At 40.2% G+C, this 22485-nt stretch overlaps 1 protein-coding gene across 2 annotated transcripts in view; it reads left to right on the top strand.

Annotated features, from left to right (window-relative positions):
- The window catches only part of LOC135214746 (MAU2 chromatid cohesion factor homolog), a 263766-nt gene that overhangs the window by 183262 nt on the left and 58019 nt on the right, over positions 1-22485 (top strand). For both annotated transcript variants that reach the window (XM_064249095.1, XM_064249094.1), the window contains exon 6: positions 9745-9896. In XM_064249095.1, the coding sequence (XP_064105165.1) occupies positions 9745-9896 (152 nt within the window). The remainder of the gene's footprint in view (positions 1-9744; positions 9897-22485) is intronic.

The raw sequence follows: 22485 nt of genomic DNA, 5'->3' as shown, positions 1-22485 counted from the left end.
ATGAGATCCCATGTCAGGACTGTGACCAATCTTACATCGGCTTTACAGGTAAATCACTTCCCCAGAGATTAATACAACACAAACGGTCAGTTAGGTATGGACAACAGAACTCGCTATTTTCAACCATATAAATGAACATAACCATAGAATAAACTGGAATTTGTCACGTGTAATTTATAGCAGCAACTGCGGGTACAAGAGTCAAATGATGGAATCGGCCTTAATAAAAGAAGAAGCAGGTATAAATGAACATCTCAAAAGGCGCGTGGATTTTCAGATGTCATCGACCAAGTTTTCATTCAACCAACGCTTAAGAAGTTTAAAGGAAGATTATCAGCGGGGTGACCTAAATTGGCTTACTTGTGGACGGATCTCTTAATATAAATACCACCTTTTCTGTAAACTTTTCTCATTCATATTCCTGAAGAGAGAGACAGCAGTCTCTGAAATATAGTACTTTTCTCTCTATATTTTGGTGTTTTTATGGGCCCCTTTTATTAGATGGAATTCTGTTGTTACAGAAAATTTTTACCTGTCATATATATATATATATATATAATATATATATATATATATATATATATATATATATATATATATATATATATATATATATTGTGACGTTTATAGATCGTTCGTCTACCCGCCCGCAATTAACTAAATAATTTGATTTGGAAAACGGCAGCCATTTCTTTAGAATATCAGCTGATTTTTAGTAAACGCGGGAAACCCAAAACCCGCCAGCTAGAGATAGAGAGTTCCCCAGTTGGGGGAAAAGAGACTTTTATCAGCTGTAGGGACATATCTCAAAAGGGAAGGGTGTAGGCAGATGGATACTTCTAGAACCTATACCTTAAGCTCTCTTTCCTGTGACCCCTCTGCTGGCTGTATGCTTGTTTTCCAGGATATTGCCTTGATCGTGGGGGGTTAAGCTGACCTCCAACCCCCAACAAACCCACCTGAATTCTGCCTCAGTCGGCTGCGAGACGTGATCTCGGACAGAGGTCAAATTACCTGCCTTCCTGTTAGGCCTACCCAGGGTGTGAGTGGCGCGCCGATGACCCAGGCCTCGGACAAAGGGGTCCCCATACTTTCTACAAAGAGCCACATTTTCTACAAAGGTCCACACTGAACACGACATCCAGATTCCATGAGTCACGTGCCGTCTCACTGCCCGCAAGTGTGCATACCCCAAGTATATGAAAATCAGCTTGAATGTGGGGACATAAGTTGGAGCCATCATTTACCTCTTCTCCAGGCCAGCACGGGCCTTTTTGTAAATAAATAGCTGTTAAGTAATGAGCTGAGTTTTCTGGCGACCTTCCCTCTAAAGAAATTAATAATAACTTTCAGCTTACGGTAAGTTTAAAGCAATTCCCTCTTGAAATCCCTAAATTACTTCCGTTTACGTATCTAGCCTCTCTCAAGGCCGCTATATACGTAACATTGGCGAATCTTGCCTATGGATTGAACCTAGCTTGCTTAAAAAAGCTTGTAAATCGCGTTATCCGTTGTAAAACCTAAAACCAAACTGTAAATTATTTTACAAAGCGTAAATCAAGCACACTTGCAGGGAAAGAAGACACACTGACTCACGGTAAGGTATTCCATTCATTAATATGATTATTCTATAACCAATGTTAGCTTAAGGTACGTTTAAGTATTTTTATTGTAGAAGTGTGTTAAACAAATGTGAAGGTAGAAATATTCTTATTATTGTAACGGCCAGAGCGCCGAGCGAATTCTGTTTTGTAAATCGCATTGTTGTCGTAGGAGCTCACACGAACACGTGTGCAGATAGATGCCAGAAAGGACCAGATCAAACTAGGAAGTGCTTTGCCAGGGTTTATTGCTGTATGAGAAAGCCTAGCTAGTTAGGAGTGTTTTACTAATAGTTACGGCAAAAGAAGTGTACAATTCTTTTGTCTGTGATATGTTAGGGAATCCATTTTTAACTTAGTTTTCATTCCAAGTGTTGGTAACCGCTACCTCTCAGCTAATTCAGCTTAGCGCACTTTCGCGCCTGCGCGGTCTCAACCAGCCTTCGTTTTCGCTCACAGCGGCAGCCATGTTTTTATCCCTTTCAGAATTATCTAAACCATTTAAGCAAAGTAACGTAAGTCTCAAAGTTTTAACGTAAATAATATCGATCTCGGTACTAGTATCTATCGTCCTGCCAGAGAAATTAACGTAATTCGCCTTGAATAAGAAAGTAGAAATCTTGTGTTTGTAAATTGTCTTCGCATTTACAGAGAATCAGCTGATTCGCCATCAATGCTAGCACACCGTGGTGCTAACCGCTCTTCTCGCCTCACGTGTTTCACCTAGGCATCGCTCACTCGCGCGCTGAGGCGAAAATTTCATTTCACTTAAACGTAACCTCATTTACAATTGTTTGCTAACATCGTTTTCAAATCCTTACCGTAATTTTTCACTTGTCCTTACGTAAAGTTAACGTAAATCTTAAAAGTAGAGTCACTTGCAAGAACTGTTAACGTAAAACGCGTCTTTGTAAATTTCATATTGAAACGCAAATCATTTCATAAGCGCAAGCCGCTAACATTAACGTAAACATCGTTCACCGCGAGCGCGTTATCATTTTTCATAAAACGTTTTCAAAAGTAATTCGTTCAGTAAACGTTAACGTAAGTAAATCATTTAACGCAAGTTGCGTCATATTAAACTAACATTAGTAGTTCAATTCAAATATAAGGGAGTTCATTCATATATCATTTTTCACCCTCTCCGAGAGAGAGAGAGAGAGAGAGAGAACCAGAACCCAGTATTCACAAAGCCAAGAGTACTACATCTTACCATTAATTATAGCATGCAGAATTAACATTATTTTAGTCTCTTGTGTCTTTCATTTACACAGCGTGATACGTACGCGCATGTGTCCATTGCAGTTTGCAAACATTTATTTGTTTCATTTACCGAGTACTTCAGCGAGGGCCTGAGCATTTCTAAAATTTCCATTACCTGTCGTTGCCCGAGTGGTCTTGTTCATTTTTATCCCAAAAGACTTGCGTGTACCGCAAGCACAATTCGCACAGTGTGCCACGCAAAGTCATTACTTCCAGACAGGGAAGTCGTTACCAGTTTAGGACTGGCCACCACCAGTGCACGTCAGGTCTTATCATTTTACAGTGCCACTAATTCTTGACACTGTTCATCGACTGGCTGCTGAAGTACTCCCACCTTTTACTTTCTCTCCTCCACCATTACACTCTGCCCCGAACAGAGTGCCATTTCACTTCGGTATACTTGAGTATACTGCGTGTAGTGTCCGGGACACACCAGCACGATACCAGTGCTCAAAGGAACGCCTCCTCATAAGTGCCATTGCACCTGTACAGGCCGTACAGGTAGCCATTAAACCTGCGTATCCGTCCTTACGGAACGCCCTATTCTTTAGTGTGTCCATGTACGAGGATCAGTGATCTTTCGGACCATTCCAAGGGAACGCCTCCCCAAAGTGCCGCAATACCAGCCCTAAGTGCTGACAAACCTGCGTGTCCGTCCTTACGGAACGCCCAAGTAAACCTGCGTGTCCGTCCTTACGGAACGCCCAAATAACTAGTGTGTCCGTGTACAAGGGTCAGTGATCCTTCGGAACACTCAACAAAGGGAACGCCTCCCGAAGCGCCGCAATACCAGCCCTAAGTGCTGACAAACCTGCGTGTCCGTCCTTACGGAACGCCCAATTCATTAATGTCCGTGTACGAGGATCAGTGATCCTTCGGACCAACCCAAGGAACGCCTCCTCATAAGTGCCGCGCACCTGTACAGACGTACAGGTAGCCCATTCCAACGTCTCCCAAGTTGGGAACGCCCTTAAGTGTGACGTAAGTACGCCGCACACTTCCTTCGATTTTTTCACCTCATCAGAAGGTGCCATTCACAAAGTGCCACCGAGCACCCAGTCTTTTCAGACTTCATTACCACATCGCAGAACCCATTTCCAAGTGAGTGCCACTTTCCACAGTAGGCACTCCCATTCCATCCATTACCCTTCCTGGCCATTAATATAATTTTCCTCCGAGCCTCTACTGCAGCCTAAGGGAAATGACTTCCCCTGCTTCCCGCGACTTCTTTGCCAGAGAGCTAGAGAAGCTCGGAGCCCTCATAACTCTGGGCAAGGAGGCCGGTTACACTGGACCAGCACTTGACCAGTGGATAAAGGCGCAGCAGGCTGCTGTGCGCCTGCAAGAAAAGGAAGAAGAGAAGCAGAGGAGAAAGCCAGAGAAGCAGAGAGAGAAGAAAGAGAAGCAGAGAGAAAGCCAGAGAAGCAGAGAGAAAGGAAAGAGAAGAGAGAGAAAGCATGAGCTAGCTGCTCCAGATGACGCAATCTCTGCTAGTTTTCCAAGCCCCAGATCATGAGCTGGACTCACGGTAAGAGGTGGTTGCGGAGGTTCTGCACCACTTGTTGTGTGCGTGGGCATGCTGTGGATTCCGACCAGTGCCCAAGTCGATCTCTACCTTGGGAGGAGAGCTTCCAGGGTGAACTTCTCCAAGGCTACCATGTAGCCCTGCCTGATGAACAGTCTCCTACGGCCTATCAGTGGGTACAAGTCATGGCCGACACCGAAGCCCAGGTCTCCCTTATTCCAGAAAGGCATTGCCTAGGGGTGCCAAAATCCAGACGAACGAAGAAATTCAGTTTGAATGGATTGACGGTAACCTCTATTCTGTTCTTCGGTCCTTCTGAATGTAAAAATGCCCTTTCTGGACCAGGTGACCAAGGAAACCACATTGTGCCGCCTGGGCGTAGTTGACCAATTTCATGATGTTTATCAGGTGATATTGGGCCGAGATCTACTTAAGCCGTATCTCCCCTGGACGCAGCTCCCACTACCAGATGCACCGGATCCCTGCAGCATGCCTCATAATCAAACCTCAATTTTAGAGTCAGAGGCTAGGGCCTCCGATGTCCCAGACATCCCCTTTATTTGTGAACCTGGCCCTGACCCAGTGTCGGAGCCCAAAGTTCCTGCCGCATCCTCTCAGCCTCTTACCATCTTACCGCCTACCTCCTCCACTTTGGAAGAGGTAAGCCCACCAGTTAACCCCGGACTTGCTTCCGAGGATGATTCAACGGAGGTTTCCTTAACCTCCCTACCTCACATCACTGCCAGAGAGGACTCTTCACCTGTGCCAGAGCACACTGCCAGCCTTGGTGACTCCACAGATTCGCAACCTGTGGGGCCATCTCGGCCTTACCATCCAGTGCCACGGAAGAGGTTCTGGAACAAGTTCTGCCGCGACTGTGGCCGCAAGGGTCACATGTCTGCAAACTACGGAGGGTGTGCTAATCATAATACTGTATTCCTGCCATCGCAATGGCCGTTACTAATCCTTCTTCACTAGGACCCCCAGCTAAGGGCCCTATAACAGTCGCACCCCTCCAAAGCCATTATCAGCCAAGCCACGTCAGAGCCTACGACGACTCTGGCGCTCAAATCTCCCTGATACGGGAAGACCGAATCCCCCGAGGGGCAAACGTCGATAGACGTCACTTAATCACCATTGAAGGTATCAACCATATTAAGCTGATCCTTCCGACTGTACAATTGAGGGTCACCAGACCTCATTTTTCCAGAATTTGTAACCCTTGCAGTTTGCAAGCTACATTCCAGGAGGTTACGACCTCTCCTAGGGCAAGACATGAAGTCTCCCTCGCATTCCAAAAAGCCTAGGGGTCCTAACCCCACAACAAATCACTCCAAAGCAAGGAGTCATCGAAATTCTACTTCCTCCAGGAAGTATGTCCACCAACAGTCTCCCCCGCTACCAAGGAGGGAGATTGATCATTCACACAGTTCCATTGCAAAACCTGCAACGTAATAGGGCACTCGACCTTAACGGGCAATTCGGCCTAGGTGCCCTAGCCGACTACCAGCAGCGGACAATGTCCACTTTCCACAAGGCTTAGCCTTCCAAAAGAGACAGGAGCCTCTGTCTCCCATTTCCAAGGGCACGCTGAGAGGTATTGCACCTCCGGTACCCGTCACAGGTCCAGTCGACCTCAACTCTCTGCCAGTGCCACTTGGCAGCACTGGGCAGTGCCAAGCTCCGTCCAGCCTGGACGTAGAGCCACCACCGAACTTGACCTCTGCGCCTGGCCCTGAGCTAGCGCCAGCGCCTAACCTAACCAAGGATCCTCCTACAGGAGATCCTCCAACAGGCATGGAGCTTACCGCAGCCCATGGCCAACCCAAAGTCCATGAGTCTTCTTCACCCTCACCACTGTCGCCCGAAGATGAACCTCCGGCAGACCTAACCTTCATACCTCCTCTGGAAAACCAGGAACTGCCCGACCAGGAGTCAGCCTGGAGTTTTCCCCTTACGACGGCTGTCGCAGCAGCCGAAGTGAGGGCCTCCCCTGCAGTAGGTTCCACCTCTACGACGGTTGCTGCAGATACCGAAGTAGGGTGTTCTCCTGAAATCCCTCAGGCTACCACTGCCTCTGCTCCTGCCGGCGTTTTCTGGCCTTTCCCCAGAGTCTGTGCCTCCGTCTACTCCTAGGACTGGTATAGCCAGGTCCTGGAGGAATAAGAAGAAGAAGAAGAAGGGACGTAACCAATCATTAACATATTAACAAAAGAGCCACATTCTCTCCTTGACACCTGTGCCCGAGGTACGTACAGTGTCGCATTCATTTGCAGAATGATCCTGGCACCTACCCAGAGAAGGTAGCCAGCCTGATCTCTGCCAGTAGCACTAACTCTCTAACCCCTAGCCATTGTGATACTAACCCTCACTTAAAATATAATTACCTCATTACATTTCCATCCTGGTAACGCACTAACCACTCATCATCCCCAAGCATCATTACCTCTCATTTTTATGTATTTTAACAATTCCGTCGCTGAACTACTGCTGTGCGTACCACACTCTGGAATGATTGCGTCTTCATTTAACTGTATTGAGTAGGTTAGGCTAATGATTTAGTACCAGGGCATTAGGTTAGTAGCAAGTAGAATTTTCAAGTAACCTTATCTAGGGGTAGAGTAGACTGTCGTCACAAGACAACCCGTAGTTATTACTTAGGCTAGACTACATCACACATTAAGTTAGTACACTTAGCATCTTTGCCTATAAGTTAGGTAGGCCACTGTAGTTAGCTGTATCGCTGCTCAAAAAACTTCAAGTTGGAGTAGGAGAATGGGGTAGTCGAGATGATCAATTTATTTAAGCCAAGACCTTCACGCCCGAAAGGGAGTGAATGCCTTCTTAACAGGGGGAGCTGTGACGTTTATAGATCGTTCGTCTACCCCGCAATTAACTAAATAATTTGATTTGGAAAACGGCAGCCATTTCTTTAGAATATCAGCTGATTTTTAGTAAACGCGGGAAACCCAAAACCCGCCAGCTAGAGATAGAGAGTTCCCCAGTTGGGGGAAAAGAGACTTTTATCAGCTGTAGGGACATATCTCAAAGGGAAGGGTGTAGGCAGATGGATACTTCTTAGACCTATACCTTAAGCTCTCTTTCCTGTGACCCCTCTGCTGGCTGTATGCTTGTTTTCCAGGATTTGCCTTGATCGTGGGGGGTTAAGCTGACCTCCAACCCCCAACAAACCCACCTGAATTCTGCCTCAGTCGGCTGCGAGACGTGATCTCGGACAGAGGTCAAATTACCTGCCTGCCTGTTAGGCCTACCCAGGGTGTGAGTGGCGCGCCAATGACCCAGGCCTCGGACAAAGGGTTCCCCATACTTTTCTACAAAGAGCCACATTTTCTACAAAGGTCCACACTGAACACGACATCCAGATTCCATGAGTCACGTGCCGTCTCACTGCCCGCAAGTGTGGCATTACCCCAAGTATATGAAAATCAGCTTGAATGACATAAGTTGGAGCCATCATTTACCTCTCCTCCAGGCCAGCACGGGCCTTTTTGTAAATAAATAGCTGTTAAGTAACGAGCTGAGTTTTCTGGCGACCTTCCCTCTAAAGAAATTAATAATAACTTTCAGCTTACGGTAAGTTAAAGCAATTCCCTCTTGAAATCCCTAAATTACTTCCGTTTACGTATCTAGCCTCTCTCAAGGCCACTATATACGTAAAAATATATATATATATATATATATATATATATATCTATATATAGATATATATATATATAATACATATATACATATACATATAATATATATATAATATACATATACACACATATATATATATATTATAATATATATATATTATTATATATATATATATATATATATATATATTATATATATATAGTATATCAATATAAGATATATATATATACTAGATATATATATATATTATATATATATGTTTTATATATATATATATATGATATATATATATATATAATATATATATATATATAATATAATATAATATATATATATATATAGATATTATTATATATAATAATATTATTATATTTATATATATACATATATATAATATATATATATATATATAATATATCTATATATATATAAATATATATAGTATTATATATATATGTATGTATATAGACCATACACAGTGGACATCCCATATTCGCAGGGGATGCGTACCAGACCCCCCAGTGAATAGCTCGAATTCGTGAATACTTAGAACCCCTATAGAAATGCTTAAAACTGCCTATATGTTGTTAGTTCAGACTCAAAAAAAAAAACACCCTAAAAATGCTTATGCTTGTTTTTTTAATAGTTTTATCACAAAAAGTGCATTTAATCATGAAAGTGATATGAAAATTCTGTAATTTGTGGATATTTCTAATAGAGAAATACTGTGAATACATGAATAATGGGTATATTAGGTCCATAGAAAAATCAGCGAATATGTGAGTCCACGACTGTATGTATATACTATTCACCATGGTATGACCTGTTAATTGTGGTTTTATGGTAATTATTATTTGACCCCGAATAGGGATAAAGCTTGGAAGAAGAAGATTATTTTTATTGTTTAATGTTATTTAATTTACACATAAAATCTTGAAAACCTATAAGTTACATAAAAAATTAAATTAACACTTTTTGCAGGGTTTCTCCAGGATTAGAAAATATTGCGTTTGTGTTCGCTTGTCTGTGAAAAAATCTCGTATTATAATTAGTTAGGTTTTAGTGAAAAGTTCATGTTATTGTGAATTCCTGCAACCTGAATCACATAAGATTGAGGCACTGTATCAGCAATTGAAAAGTTATGTTTTATGGTTGAGTTTAGTGAGAAAAAGATTTATATATCTTTCAACATTTTATTTTATGTATTTTGTACAGCAAAGCCAAGAAAATTTTGTTTTCAGCTAACTCCAACTTGTCATTTGTACAGTTTATGGATATTTATGTTTTTCTTTTCATCTAATGGCAATATATTGGAACTATTCAGCTTTAAAATTATTCTGAAATAAGTATCCAAGCATAGAAACTAACTTTCAATGAACTGTTAAATGAGAAATATTGCAAAAGACACAGGGTTCACTGACAGATGGCAGTAGTGCAACAGGATTTTACCAAAAAAGGTTGCATTGAGTCCCTCAGACTTTTTAGTCTTTCAAATTGTTAAATTAATGTAAATTTTCGACATACTAATGGTCTTCCATCTGCAGTTATTTTGATGGTTTTCATAAATTTGGTAGGATAAAATATAGGGGTGGTGTGCTAGAGAATATGGACATCTTGCCTAAAGTGTTCATAAACTGATAATGATTTTATTTACCTCATTGTCTCCAGTTACATTATTTTAAGTTTTCATTACAGCTGAAGATAATTCTGCAATCTTGAGTGCTCTGCAGTTAATGCTACTGGAACACAATGCTATGTGCCATTTGATAATAGGATCAAAAACTCAGGCTATCAAGGAGATAGCAAAAGTATGTCAGCTTTTACAGGACGATGCAAAATTGCTACAGGTGAGTAGTTACTCTTAGGCTTTGTTTCTAAATAGACATTTATGTTAAGTATCTTGTTTTGATTGCTCTTTTTCTTGCAGGATCATCATCTTGTTTTAATTCATGGTCTCTATTGTTATTTTTCTGGAGTTGAATGAAAAATGGTATTATTGGTGATTAATTCAGGATCCACTGAGCCAGCTAGTGAAAGACATGTCTTTCATTCTGTCTCACTTGAGAGGGCTGTAAAGGGAAATCACCCTGCAAAGAGAGACACAAGCTGTAGGAAAAGTTGTTAAATAAATTAATATGAAGGAATGAAAAATAAAACTGATACACCTGATTTGAGGAGACATCAGCAGAAGTCTGGAATAAGTTTGCGTCTCACTTAAGTAGTATTTGGAGATCAGAAGACAACACAACTGCACTGGGCAAACTATTCTACATTTCAAGCAAACTTAGCAGTTGAAACCTGATGCTGGAAAATGACACACTGTTTGCAGCAGCAGCCTTCTTAGTGATGTGAGCAAAAAGAACCTGGTTAGATAAAGAAGAGTGCGAGTTATCATCAGGAATTAAAAAAATAAACATGACTGATGACAACACCCAAAAGTTGTAGATGAGAGTCAGCACCTGAAGACCATACTAGAGTACAGTACTCCAAACAAGGAGGAAGAGAGTTAAAACACTGAGATACATATAATAATAGTGTTTTATCACCTTTCTGACTTTACAGTACAGCTGCATCAGTTGGCAGTCTCTCAATCGGTATTCTTCAAGTCATCAACAGTAATGATTTCATAGAACCACAGAGAGATTCCTCCTTGGCACAGCCTTCTGTGTCAACCACACATCGAGAGCTTTCACCAGTCAGTAGGTCCCTATCTCTTCATGGTTGGAGACTATCCAGTATCTCCTGTGAGTGCGAGGCTTTTCTTGCAGACCAGTGATGGAAATGCCAGGCAGCCTCAGGAGTCCTCTACAGCTGTGTACCAGGGAAAGTGGGCCATCTGCTGTGTCAACAACAGGGTCTCTCTCCAGTTGGAACTACTATTCAACAAGTACGTAGTGTACTTCCTCATTTTTCTCCTTAGGGAGAAACTTCTTTTAGTACATATCAGCAATCAAGGGATACAGGGCTGCCGATTTGCGGACAATTTTTTGAAAACCCATTATTCGAAAGGCAAATGTTCGAAAAGTTTTTTTTCGAAAACCAAATAATCGAAAACAATAGTTCGAACGTGTAATTGTTCGAATTTACAATTGATCGAAATACAAAATATTCGAATAAGCAGTTTTTCTAAATGAATATTGTTCGAATCTATAACATACTTTATCTAACCATATAGGATAATAGGATTAATGTTAATAAACGATTAATTTAGTTTAAATTTATTAGTTTTCTTAACATATCTTTGCACAATTTATCTTCAAAATAATCTATTACCAAAAGTAATTCAGGTGAAGATAACTCTTCTTCTTCTATATTTTCAAAAGTTTCAATGGCTCTTTCTTCTGGGATAAATGCCAATGCTAATGGCATTCGAATTTTGACTGAAAACTCTCTTCTTCCCGAACTGAGTCAAAAAGAAGAAAATCCTCATTCTTGAAAGTCTTCATACACTACTCGACTGGGAATATTATATCCTTCCTATAATAGGGTGTAGATAGTCCACAATTTCCTTCTGAGCGAAGCCTTCTAATTGAGCGCTTAATTAATACTGTTGACAGTAGGCAATCCCTGAGCTCCAGATGCGCTTAGATCCGAAGATGCATTTGCAATAATATAATGAGGGGAGTCACGTGTACCTTTTGCGTCATCTTTCACTTTTTCAATAAATCTCCGCACTTCTACGCCAGTTGGATCACCTCATGATTATGTTCTTCAGAAACGGTAACATCTTTTACTGTTATAGCACGACATTTACAGTAATTTGCAAATTTTATCTTGTATTTGCTTGTCTTTAACAAATAAATGCCCATTCTCTAATAACATGGGCTTTCCTTGTTCACTTTGAACGAACTCAGCCATGACAGGGTTTAAGGGCTTCTCTACTAAATAGGAAACCGTCCAAAATAACAATGGGAACTTTAAGGTTTTAAGGATTTGTTAATGGTTTATTTTTATGTTTATTTATTTTTCATTTAAGGTAATTAAAATACAAACAATGCGTTTGAGTTGTTTCTCAAACAACTACAATTAGGGAGAGAAGAGAGAGAGAGAGAGAGAGAGAGAGAGAGAGAGAGAGAGAGAGAGAGAGAGAGAGGAGAGAGAGAGAGAGAGAGAGAGAGAGAGAGAGAGAGAGAGAGAGAGAAGTGCCAACATACAAAACTGCCTTCGGGCTTTTTTCAACAAGTAGACGTTACTGATGGATTCGAACAATTACACATTCGAACTATTGTTTTCGAATATTTGGTTTTGAAAAAATCTTTTCGAACAATTGCCTTTTGAATAATGGTTTTTCGAAAAATTGTCCGCACACGGGGCTGCCGTAGGTTTGGTTTTACATCTGAAAGATGTGAATCTATCTTCTTCGTTTATTAAGGGTTGGGGGGAAGGGTGTTTCTACACCCTTATTACTTATTCTCACCCTTTAATGTAAGGGCGTGACAGTATATTTATTTGAAATTTACGTTTGCACTTTGAAGAATTTATCGGAAAAAATCTTCGGAGGTTTACTCTTTGGTTTTTCTCTCCTGATATTCCCCCTTATCCTTTGCCCTTTTCGTTAGCTTATTGGATGAAGAAGGGGGGGACCGCATGTGCTGTTGATTTTTTAGGGATCTCCTCTCGTTTCAGAGGGCAGTACCCTTTGATGCAAAAGGAGTACAGTGATCCCCCCGTATTCACGTTCTCTGGATTGGCAGATTTCTCTCTGGAACTTATCCCTCAATTCACGGAAAATTCGCCTATTCACAGTATTTTTTTATGAGAAATATCCACAAATTCCTGGGTTTTTTTTAATCAATTTCATCATAAAATGTACTTTTTGTGATAAAACTATTAAAGAAACCAGGCATAAAAATTTTTAGTGGGTTTTTCTTGAGTTTTAACTAACAAAATAGGCCATTTTAAGCTTTTTTATAGCTGGCAAAGAAGTTGAGGAAGAAGAGGTTGTGAAAAGTGTTGTTGTTTTCGTGTTCATCTTTGTCGGCATCGTCATACGCCTCCTCATCTCCCTCTTAGAAAGCTACCCGGCCTAAGAAGATGAAGGTAGCTTCTCTGACCCATAAGAAGTCTTGCCACAAGACTTCTTAGGGTTTGCATCTTTCCCATGGGGAGGAAGCAGTTGTCTTTTGTTGGCTCACCTGCTCCTTTGGGAGTGGGACTGCGATGCTGTCCCCAGGGTCTAGTGTCTCAGGAGATTTAATTGGGAAGAAGTGATACTTCTTTGCTGACAATACCACCCATAATTATGTAGTGGTGGTCTGCTCAGCTTGCTCGACTCGGCTCGGCTCTGCTGAATGGACTGTACTCTTGATCAATTGCGGTTCCTTGCCATGGCATAGCACCCTCCTTTCCCATGTTGCTGTCCCAGTATCATCTCATCAGACTATCAAGTTCCACAGAAGGGGTCGTCATCTTCGTTTTCGTCGTCTGACGCCTTCTTACCTCCCTCTTCGAAGGCTTTCTCGCCAAAGAAGAGAAGAGGAAGGTAACTTCTCCACTCCTTAAGAAGTCTCGACATGAGACTTCTAAGGGTCTGCATCCTCCCTCCGGGGAGGAAGCAGTTGCCTCTCTCATTGTATTGCCTGCTTCGTTGGGAGTGGGAACCATGACACTGTCCCCAGGATTTAGTGTCTCGGGAGCCCCAGGAGTTCAGACCTAGGTTCGTTCTCCTGTCTCTGGTTCCAAGGGCACTGCTCATGGAACTGGGGCTGTATCGGTACTCGTTCGCGAATCTCTCCTAGCCCACCAGCGGTGGGGAGTCTTCTCCTTTGTGATAGTTGTGCAGGGTGAGAGGAGGGACCGAGCTCCCTTAGTGACTCAGACCCACTTTTGAAATCCAGGAATGGCTCTTCCTCAGGTGCCAAAGTCGATGTCAATGTCCCTTGGAACAAGGCATCTGGGGAAACAGGAGGTTCTCTGGGTAGTCCTCTTTGTGAGGTTCGATCACATGGAAGACAGATGTGTAGCAAGATGTGGCAAGTTCTTGCCAACTTTTGACTCATTCAACTCTGCTCAACTCGCACTTGTGTGAGTGAACCAGTTGTAGGAAAGAATGGTTCGTTTGGTGTGTGAGAACCTCTGCTCTCCCTCTAGGAAGCATTTTTCACTGGGGTGAATATGTTTTCCTACTCTGTGCATTGCTGTCATCACTGCAACTTCAGAGAAGAGTGGGCAAGAACAGTCAATCCTCCTCTCTTTTTTTTCCTTCTATTTCCTGGGTTATATCAGGAGGAGCAAAGGATGAGAGGAACTCTACAGAGTCTACTCCCCAAAGTTCAAATACGCGACTGTGTTCCTGGTTTGATCTTATGATTTCAGTGAACATATGTTCAATATGTTCAGAATGGATATCACTGAGATGTTTGAATTCCACCTCTCCAGTGTTTCTGTTTTTGGGAACTGCTTGTTCACCAAGAATAGTTGTCTTCGGTGTCCTGTTATCACTGTAGAAGCCTCCCTTCAGGACAGCTTCACCTTCACTCTTCATTAGAGAATGAAGGAGGTCTAATTCCAGTCCTTATTCTTTTTCTCTTTCGAAGTGAAGAAGAATTAGGCTGGTGCTCGAATAACCGGAGGCTATGAATATACTTGTATGTTCTCCTCACAACATGTGTCTGTTATCTGTTGCACCGTCTGAGTAATAGGCTTATACCTGTGAGTTAATTCTCCTGGTATTGACCGAGACGAGTAGTACTTCTCTTAACCCTCTTACGCCGAAGAGGTAAAAAAAAAAGTTGTCTCCGTGTGCCAGAGGTGTTTCAGAGTGAGTGCGGAAGCGGAAAATTTTTTTTTTTTCAAAAAATCACAGCGCGCTTAGTTTCAAGATTAAGAGTTCATTTTTGGCTCCTTTTTTTGACATTGGCTGAAGTTTAGTATGCAACCATCAGAAATGAAAAAATTATCATTATCATATATAAATAATGCGATATATGATAGCGCAAAAACGAAATTTCATATATAATTGTATTCAAATCGCGCTGTGCGCAAAACGGTTAAAGGTAACAAGTTACTTCTTTTTTCGTTGTAATGTACACTAAATTGCGATCATTTTGTATATAACACATTGTAAAACGATAAAAGCAACACAGAGAAAATATTATCACAAATTAATGCATGAATTCGTAACGCGCGGACGTAAACAAATATTTTTTTCAAAAATTCACCATAAATCTAAATATTGTCCTAGAGGCTTCCAATTTCTTTCAAAATGAAGACAAATGATTGAATATTACTATACTGTAAGAGTATTTGCTTACAATTGCAGTTTTTGACCATATCTGACGAGTTAAAGTTGACCGAATGTCAAATTTTTTTATATATATATTTTTTATATGCAATTATTTCGGAAATAAGAAAAACTACAACCTTCAAATATTTTTCGTTTTATTTTACATGAAATTGCGCACATTTTCATATATAAAACTCTATGAAATGCCTAATATGAAACGGAGCAAATATTCCGAGAATGGGACGTACGTATTTCGGAGATTTGTGGCGGAGAATCCGCGCGCGGAGGGAAGGAAAGATTTTTTAAAAATTCACCATAAATCTAAATATTTTGCTAGAGACTTCAAATTTGTTTCAAGATGAAGATAAATGACTGAATATTACTAGACTGTAAGAGTTTTAGCTTACAATTGCGTTTTCGACCATTTCGGTAGAGTCAAAGTTGACCGAACGTGGTTTTTTTTTTCTATTTATCGTGATTTATATGCAAATATTTCAAAAATGAGAAAAGCTACAACCTCATATATAAAACTATGTAACGGCTAATTTAAAATGGTGCAAACATTACCACAATCGCACGTATGATTTTTTCGGAAGGGTTACCTCGCGGACGTAAAGAAAATGTTATTTTTTTCATAAATTCACCATAAATCGAAATATTGTGCTAGAGACTTCCAATTTGTTGCAAAATGAAGGTAAATGCTTGAATATTACTAGAATATAAGCATTTTAGCTTACAATTGCGTTTTTTGACCATTTCGTTAGTCAAAGTTGACCGAAGGTTGAAATTTTGGCAATTATCGTTATTTATATGAAAATATCTCAAAACTGATAAAAGCTACAACCATGGGTAGTTTTTAGTTGTATTGTGCATGAAATTGCGCACATTTCCATATGTACAAACTTTATATACGGCTAATTTTAAAATGGTGCAAACATTACCACAATCGCATGTATGATTTTTTTTGGAAGAGTTACTGTGCGGACGTAAGGAAAAAGTTTTTTCATAAATTCACCATAAATTGAAATATTGTGCTAGAGACTTCCAATTAGTTGCAAAATTAAGGTAAATAATTGAATATTACTGAAATATAAGAGTTTTAGCTTACAATTGCGTTTTTCGACCATTTCGGTAGAGTCAAAGTTGACCGAAGGTTGAAATTTTGGCAATTATTGTTATTTATATGAAAATATCTCAAAACTGATAAAAGCTACAATCATGAGTATTTTATTGTTATAGTCTACATAAAAATGCGCACATTTTCATATATAATACTTCATATAACGGCTAATTTACAATGGTACAAAAATTATGTCAAAGTGACAAAATAATTCCGAGATGTGTCACGGATACTTTTTAGTGCAGCAAGAAAGAAATTCGCGCTTGCGCCACCTGCGTAACGAGTAAACAAAACAACACTTGATCCGTGAACTCCCAGCATCCCCAAGGCGCGTGATTCAAAAGTTTTAGGCTGGTAGGCCTGTAAGTATTTTTCCGCGAATTTTAAAAAAAACTTTTGTAAGTCGACGTAAAATACGTCCAGTCGGCACACGGGAGACAAAAAATGTCGACGTAAAATACGTCCAGTCGGCGTAAGAGGGTTAATTAACCTGAAACTCAGGACAGCGTTTCGGGCCTCCCAAGAGTTTCCGGTTTTGACTTTGAGACACCAAGTGGTATTGTTTGACAACACCACAGGGTTGGTATTATCACCGAACAAGAGGGTTTCTGTCCCTCTTGTCTCGGTTATCATGCAGGTGCTTGAGTGTATCTGTAGTACACTCGATAGCTCTGTAAGCCGAATGCATTCCAACATGGAATGTACTACCAGGCGACTCAGCCTATGAAATCTAGCAAGGGGCAGAGTACTGCCTTCTCACTGAGATATTGTTTGTCTTGGTATTTTTTCTCCTCTATCGAGGTTTAACTTCCAAATACTAATTGAAATTTCTCTGCCCAGCCATCACAGACTTAGGTCTCTGGTTGGCTCGGAATTCTCACATATAGTTCATGTCTCGTGCTCTACATTTGCCATTACAAGAATTACCAAACAGAGATATGTCTCATTAGACTCATTATCATCTTTCTGTTTACCTCAGGGTATAACAGAAGTCACAATTGACCCATAGGCCACTGCGATGATTCAGAATGATTTTTGAGACAAATACAGTGGTTTATTTGTCTTGTACTATATACATTTTTTAATTCGTAAGTATTCAGCTACCAGTTGTTCACCCCGAATTGGAGTAAAAGTTGGAAGACTTCATCTGCCCTGACAGCACCACACATTCTTCTTGCCACAGTGACTCATTAGAAGAGAAATTTCACCTTCGTTGGTGGTCCACTGGCCGGGCACATACATGGTCAGTACAGAGACTCCTCCCCCAAGAAAGGTCCTGTGGCAGAAGTTCATCTTCTCAAGTAATGCCAATGCTAAGTTGATTACACTTTCTTCCCCTTTGCTATTGGCAGTGAGTAATGGGTGTGATGAGACATCTTTGTTGCCTCGTTGTTTGTATGTTTGCTTGGCTTTTGAGGGGATGATTTTGGCGCTTTCTGCGATGCTGACCAGTAGGGTGTGCACTATCAGGAAATCTGCCCCTAACAATGCTGGTTGCATTTTACCATTGAAAGCATTCTTCATCTCCTTAACCTCGTACATTGTAAACATTTCTCTGCTGCCTATGGAGGTTGGTGAGGCAGGTGGGGTTGAATTGTTTGTTTGGCTGGACTGAAAAACTTTTAAGCTCTGCAGTCTCTCTGGATTCCATGGCAGATCTTTGATTGCTGTCAGTAGTGTCAAGTGTGAGAGTACCTTCCTCACAATGCTCAAGGATGACTCAGGTCAGCCACCTGTGGTGGGCAGTGTGATGAATCACCCTCTCCTGTCTTTGCCTCCACATAGGTGAGAAATTTCTTGGCTCTCAGGGTGGGTAGCGCCTGAATCAGAAGATTGTTTCCCATCCTGAAGAACCATGCCTCTGGTTCATGAAGGTGAATAGTACGGAGGAGGTGGCAAAGTTTTGCTGGTGAGGTCAGCCTCCTTACAGGTGTGTGATGGTCTCTTTTCTCCTACAGTTGCCCCCACGTGGTTGAGGAATTTCTTGGCTCTTGGGGCGGATAGTGGGCTGAAGCGGAAGATTGTTTTTGCCTAGGAGAACCATGCCTCTGGGTCTAGGGGTGTGAATGATGGCTGGCACATGGAGGAGGCAGTGAGGGTTGCTGGTGATGTTGGCCTCGTTGGTGGTGGTGGGCTGATCATCTTCGTGGGTTGGACATCTCTTGTCGGCCTCTCGGTCACTCCAGGGTCACCAATGTAATGAATGTACTGAGTAACATGTTGACTGTGTGTTGACTAGTTTAATTACAGGCAGTCCCTGGTTATGGGCGGTCTTGGTTAACGGCGATCCACTTTTATGGCGCTTGTCTAGCCCCATAAAATCGGGTGATTTATGGTGCTATAACGTGCCAAGTTTCGGTTATCGCCACCATCAGGTGCTGAAAATAGAGTTATGGCGCCATAACATACCGAAAAGAGGTGCCATTAGCTGAAACTCGGCACCGTACGCGCCATATATCGCCGAGTTTTGGTTAATGGCGGTTTTTGCTTAGCATCTAGCCGATAACAGAACCCCCACCGATAACCGGGGACTGCCTGTACTGAGAACTGACATTTAAACAATATGGTCCCAAAATATGCATGATTGGATTGTGCGATTCCCCTTCTGTGCGGTCGCTAGTTCTCAAAAATAGATCTTCTGTATCTGCGAAGCCGTTCAAAGTCTGTGAGTCACGCACCAAAAAATGCATCAAATCTAATGTCTTTTCAAGTATTTTAGTTTGGGGGGGCGGGTTCACTGATTTGTGAGGTTTGGAAGGCTGAGATTGTTCAGTGCCAACCAAACATTTACCGTATTTACTCCCATATCATGCAACATTTGAAACCTAATTTTGGAGCTAATTTTGAGCGGGTCTCATCACACATGAGATATAAAATTAGCATATGTAAGATTCACATATTAGTCTCATACGATAAAATGTTAACATAATGAATATGCATCTTTTCCATGGATCTCTTAAATTTTAAAAAGTTATGCTTCACTTCACTGCATCCAATAGTATTGTACGTATTTTCATATTACTAATGTATTATAAAATACAAACATAGCAATCAATGTTTTGTTTGGAAATCAGCTGAGGACGATTACGGGGTAAGTTTATTTTGCTGTATTGAGCAATTTTCTTGCTTCTAGTTAGCATAAATGAATCTCAAGATACTCTGTTGATATGGGACAAGGTTATTTTACGTTATACTAAGTGTTTTCAAGTCAAAATATCACATGAATACGTATTGTTGTGAACGACATTTAGTTATTTTTTCGTTAGCAAAAAAATCAACAGATTGCATTCGATATTTTCACTTGATTTCATCAGAATACTATGAGCTTTACATATTTATCTTTTATCGGAGTGAACACAGTAAAATGAGTTCTTTCATGCCAAATAGTTTTGATTAAAACACATTTCTCTCAAATTTGATGAACATTCTTTCCTCAGCTTCAGTTACAACTAGCAGCTTAAATTTAGCAGTATATGCCCTTGTCGATCTTTTCTCCAAAGAGATTGAGGATATAGTAATGTAAAAATATAGCAGTCCTATTCTACTAAATGCTATTTGTAACAGAACTATGATAATTTTTTTACTGTTTTGGTGAGGGGGCTCTTGAACCCTAGGAGTTTGTTCCCGAGTTCAAACCCAAGAGTCCCATACATTATATATATGTATATAAATATTTGGATTAATTTTTGTGGAATTTTCCACTTTTGCTGAAATTTATTGGACCTGTTAAACAAAAAAGATATCATAGCTGGGACTGGATTTTATCTGAAGCTAAATAGTAAGAACCGTGGCTGAACCATCAACTGCCCGATAATGTTCTGACCTGAGTGATATCAGACGGAACTATTTTGCAGGGCCAGACCACGGATTCCAGGGGTTCTAGTTTTGTGGATAGGACTCTTGGCATTCTGTCTGGTTTGCCCATAATGTGATTAGGGTGGGGATGATTGTATTCTTGTAATACTCTCAGTCCTATCAAGCGGGTTTGGCTTACACTTGGGCCACTCTAATCATGTGGGGTAGGGTAGGGACGCGAACATTTGGGAGTCGGTTCTCACTTGTGCCATTAGTGGAAGAATAAACTCCATGAAAGGCTGATGATATCTTTTTAAGGTTTTCAGGTTTATTTTTTTTTCTCTCTCTCTTCTTAAATCTTTATATCAGTAAATAGATTCAAGTACCCCTGGGCCCTTTGATGGTAGTGAATCGGCACAGATGATGACTGCTGGAACCTCCCTGACAAACTTCGTCTGGAAAAGTAAAAAAAACCTTCCAGTGTAATTACACTGAAACCCTATGCTCCAGTACAGAGTAAAGGGAAATTGAGCAGAAATATATATGAAATTGGACTGGGAATATTTGAAAACTCTTATGATAAATATTTGACTTTTAATCTGGAAGAATCTAGCTATGATATTTTTACTGTATATCGAGATATTGTGAAGTGTTGTGGCCGAGAGCCTAAGATTTCTTATAAAGGTCAAGGAAAGCTGACAGTGAAATCTGCCTCAGCAAAAGAAAGTGAAAACTAAAAACATTATCACACCTTGGAGGAGTCAAATTAGAATGTGCAGTACATTCTTTTTGGAATTACTCCAAGGGAATGATATATGCACCCCAACTGATGATGTACCCTGAAGAAAAACTTGTAGAAGAATTAAAAGATCAAGGTGTAATAAGAATTGAATGAATGAAGAAGAAGGTAAATGGAGTCTTGGTCTCACTTCCCAATTTAATTATTACATTCAATCCTACTCGATTGCCTACTATAGTAAAAACAGCCTGGCTACGTTTCAAGGTTAAACAATATATCCCAAGACCGAGGAGATGTTTCCATTGTCAAGAATTCGGACATATGTTAGGGTCTTGTAGACATAAACTGCAAGGCAAGCCTGCCACTTGTGTCAAATGCAGTGAACCAGAGCGAGCATGGCTATGTAATAAACAAGCCAGTTGTATACATTGTGGAGACAATCATCCATCATCTTCACTTAATTGTGATGTATACAACATGGAAAAAGAAATTCAAACTTAACCCTTAAACGTCGAGCCGGTATTTCCGAAAGTGTGTCTCGTATGCTGGCGGCTTTCGCGAGTGAGCCTAAGCGGAAAAAAAGTTTTTTTTCAAAAAATCACAGCACACTTAATTTTCAAGATTAAGAGTTCATTTTTGGCTCCTTTTTTTTGTCATTGCCTGAAGTTTAGTATGCAACCATCAGAAAGGAAAAAAAATATCATTATCATATATAAATATTGGAATATATGACAGTGCGAAAAAAGAATTTCATATATAATTCTATACAAATCACGCTGTGATCAAACGGGTTAAAGCTAATGAGTTAATTATTTTTTCGTTGTATTGTACACTGAATTGCGATGATTTTGGTATATAACAAATTGTAAAACTATCAAAGCAACACTGAGAAAATATTATCACAATATGATGCAAGAATTCGTAACGCGCGGACGTAAAAAAAAGTTGTTTTTAAAAATTCACCATAAATCGAAATATTGTGCTAAAGACTTCCCGTTTGTTGCAAAATAAAGGTAATTGATTGAATATTACTAGACTGTAAGTGTTGTAGCTTACAATTGCAGTTTTCGACCATTTCGGTCGAGTTAAAGTTGACCGAAGGTCGAATTTTTTCTATTTATCGTTATTTATATGAAAATATTTCAAAACTGATAAAAGCTACAACCATGGGTTGTTTTAAGTTGTATTCTACATAAAATTGTGCAAATTTTCATATATAAAACTTTATGTAACAGCTAATATAAAACGGTGCAAACATTACGACAATCGCACAAAAAAATTTCTGATATTTTCAGAAGTTACAGTGCAGACGTAAGGAAAAAGTTTTTTTTCATAAATTCACCATAAATCGAAATATTGTGCTAGAGACTTCCAATTTGTTGTAAAGTAAAGGTAAATGATTAAATATTAGTAGAATGTAATAGTTTTAGCTTACAATTGCGTTTTTTTACCATTTCTGTCGAGTCAAAGTTGACCAAAGGTTGAAATTTTGGCACATCGTTATTTATATGAAAATATTTCAAAACTGATAAAAGCTACATCCATGGGTTGTTATTT

Source organism: Macrobrachium nipponense, chromosome 46 (genome assembly GCF_015104395.2).
Source record: "Macrobrachium nipponense isolate FS-2020 chromosome 46, ASM1510439v2, whole genome shotgun sequence".
In the NCBI taxonomy this organism is placed as follows: Eukaryota; Metazoa; Arthropoda; class Malacostraca; order Decapoda; family Palaemonidae; genus Macrobrachium; species Macrobrachium nipponense.
This window is presented reverse-complemented; position numbering and strand designations above follow the sequence as displayed.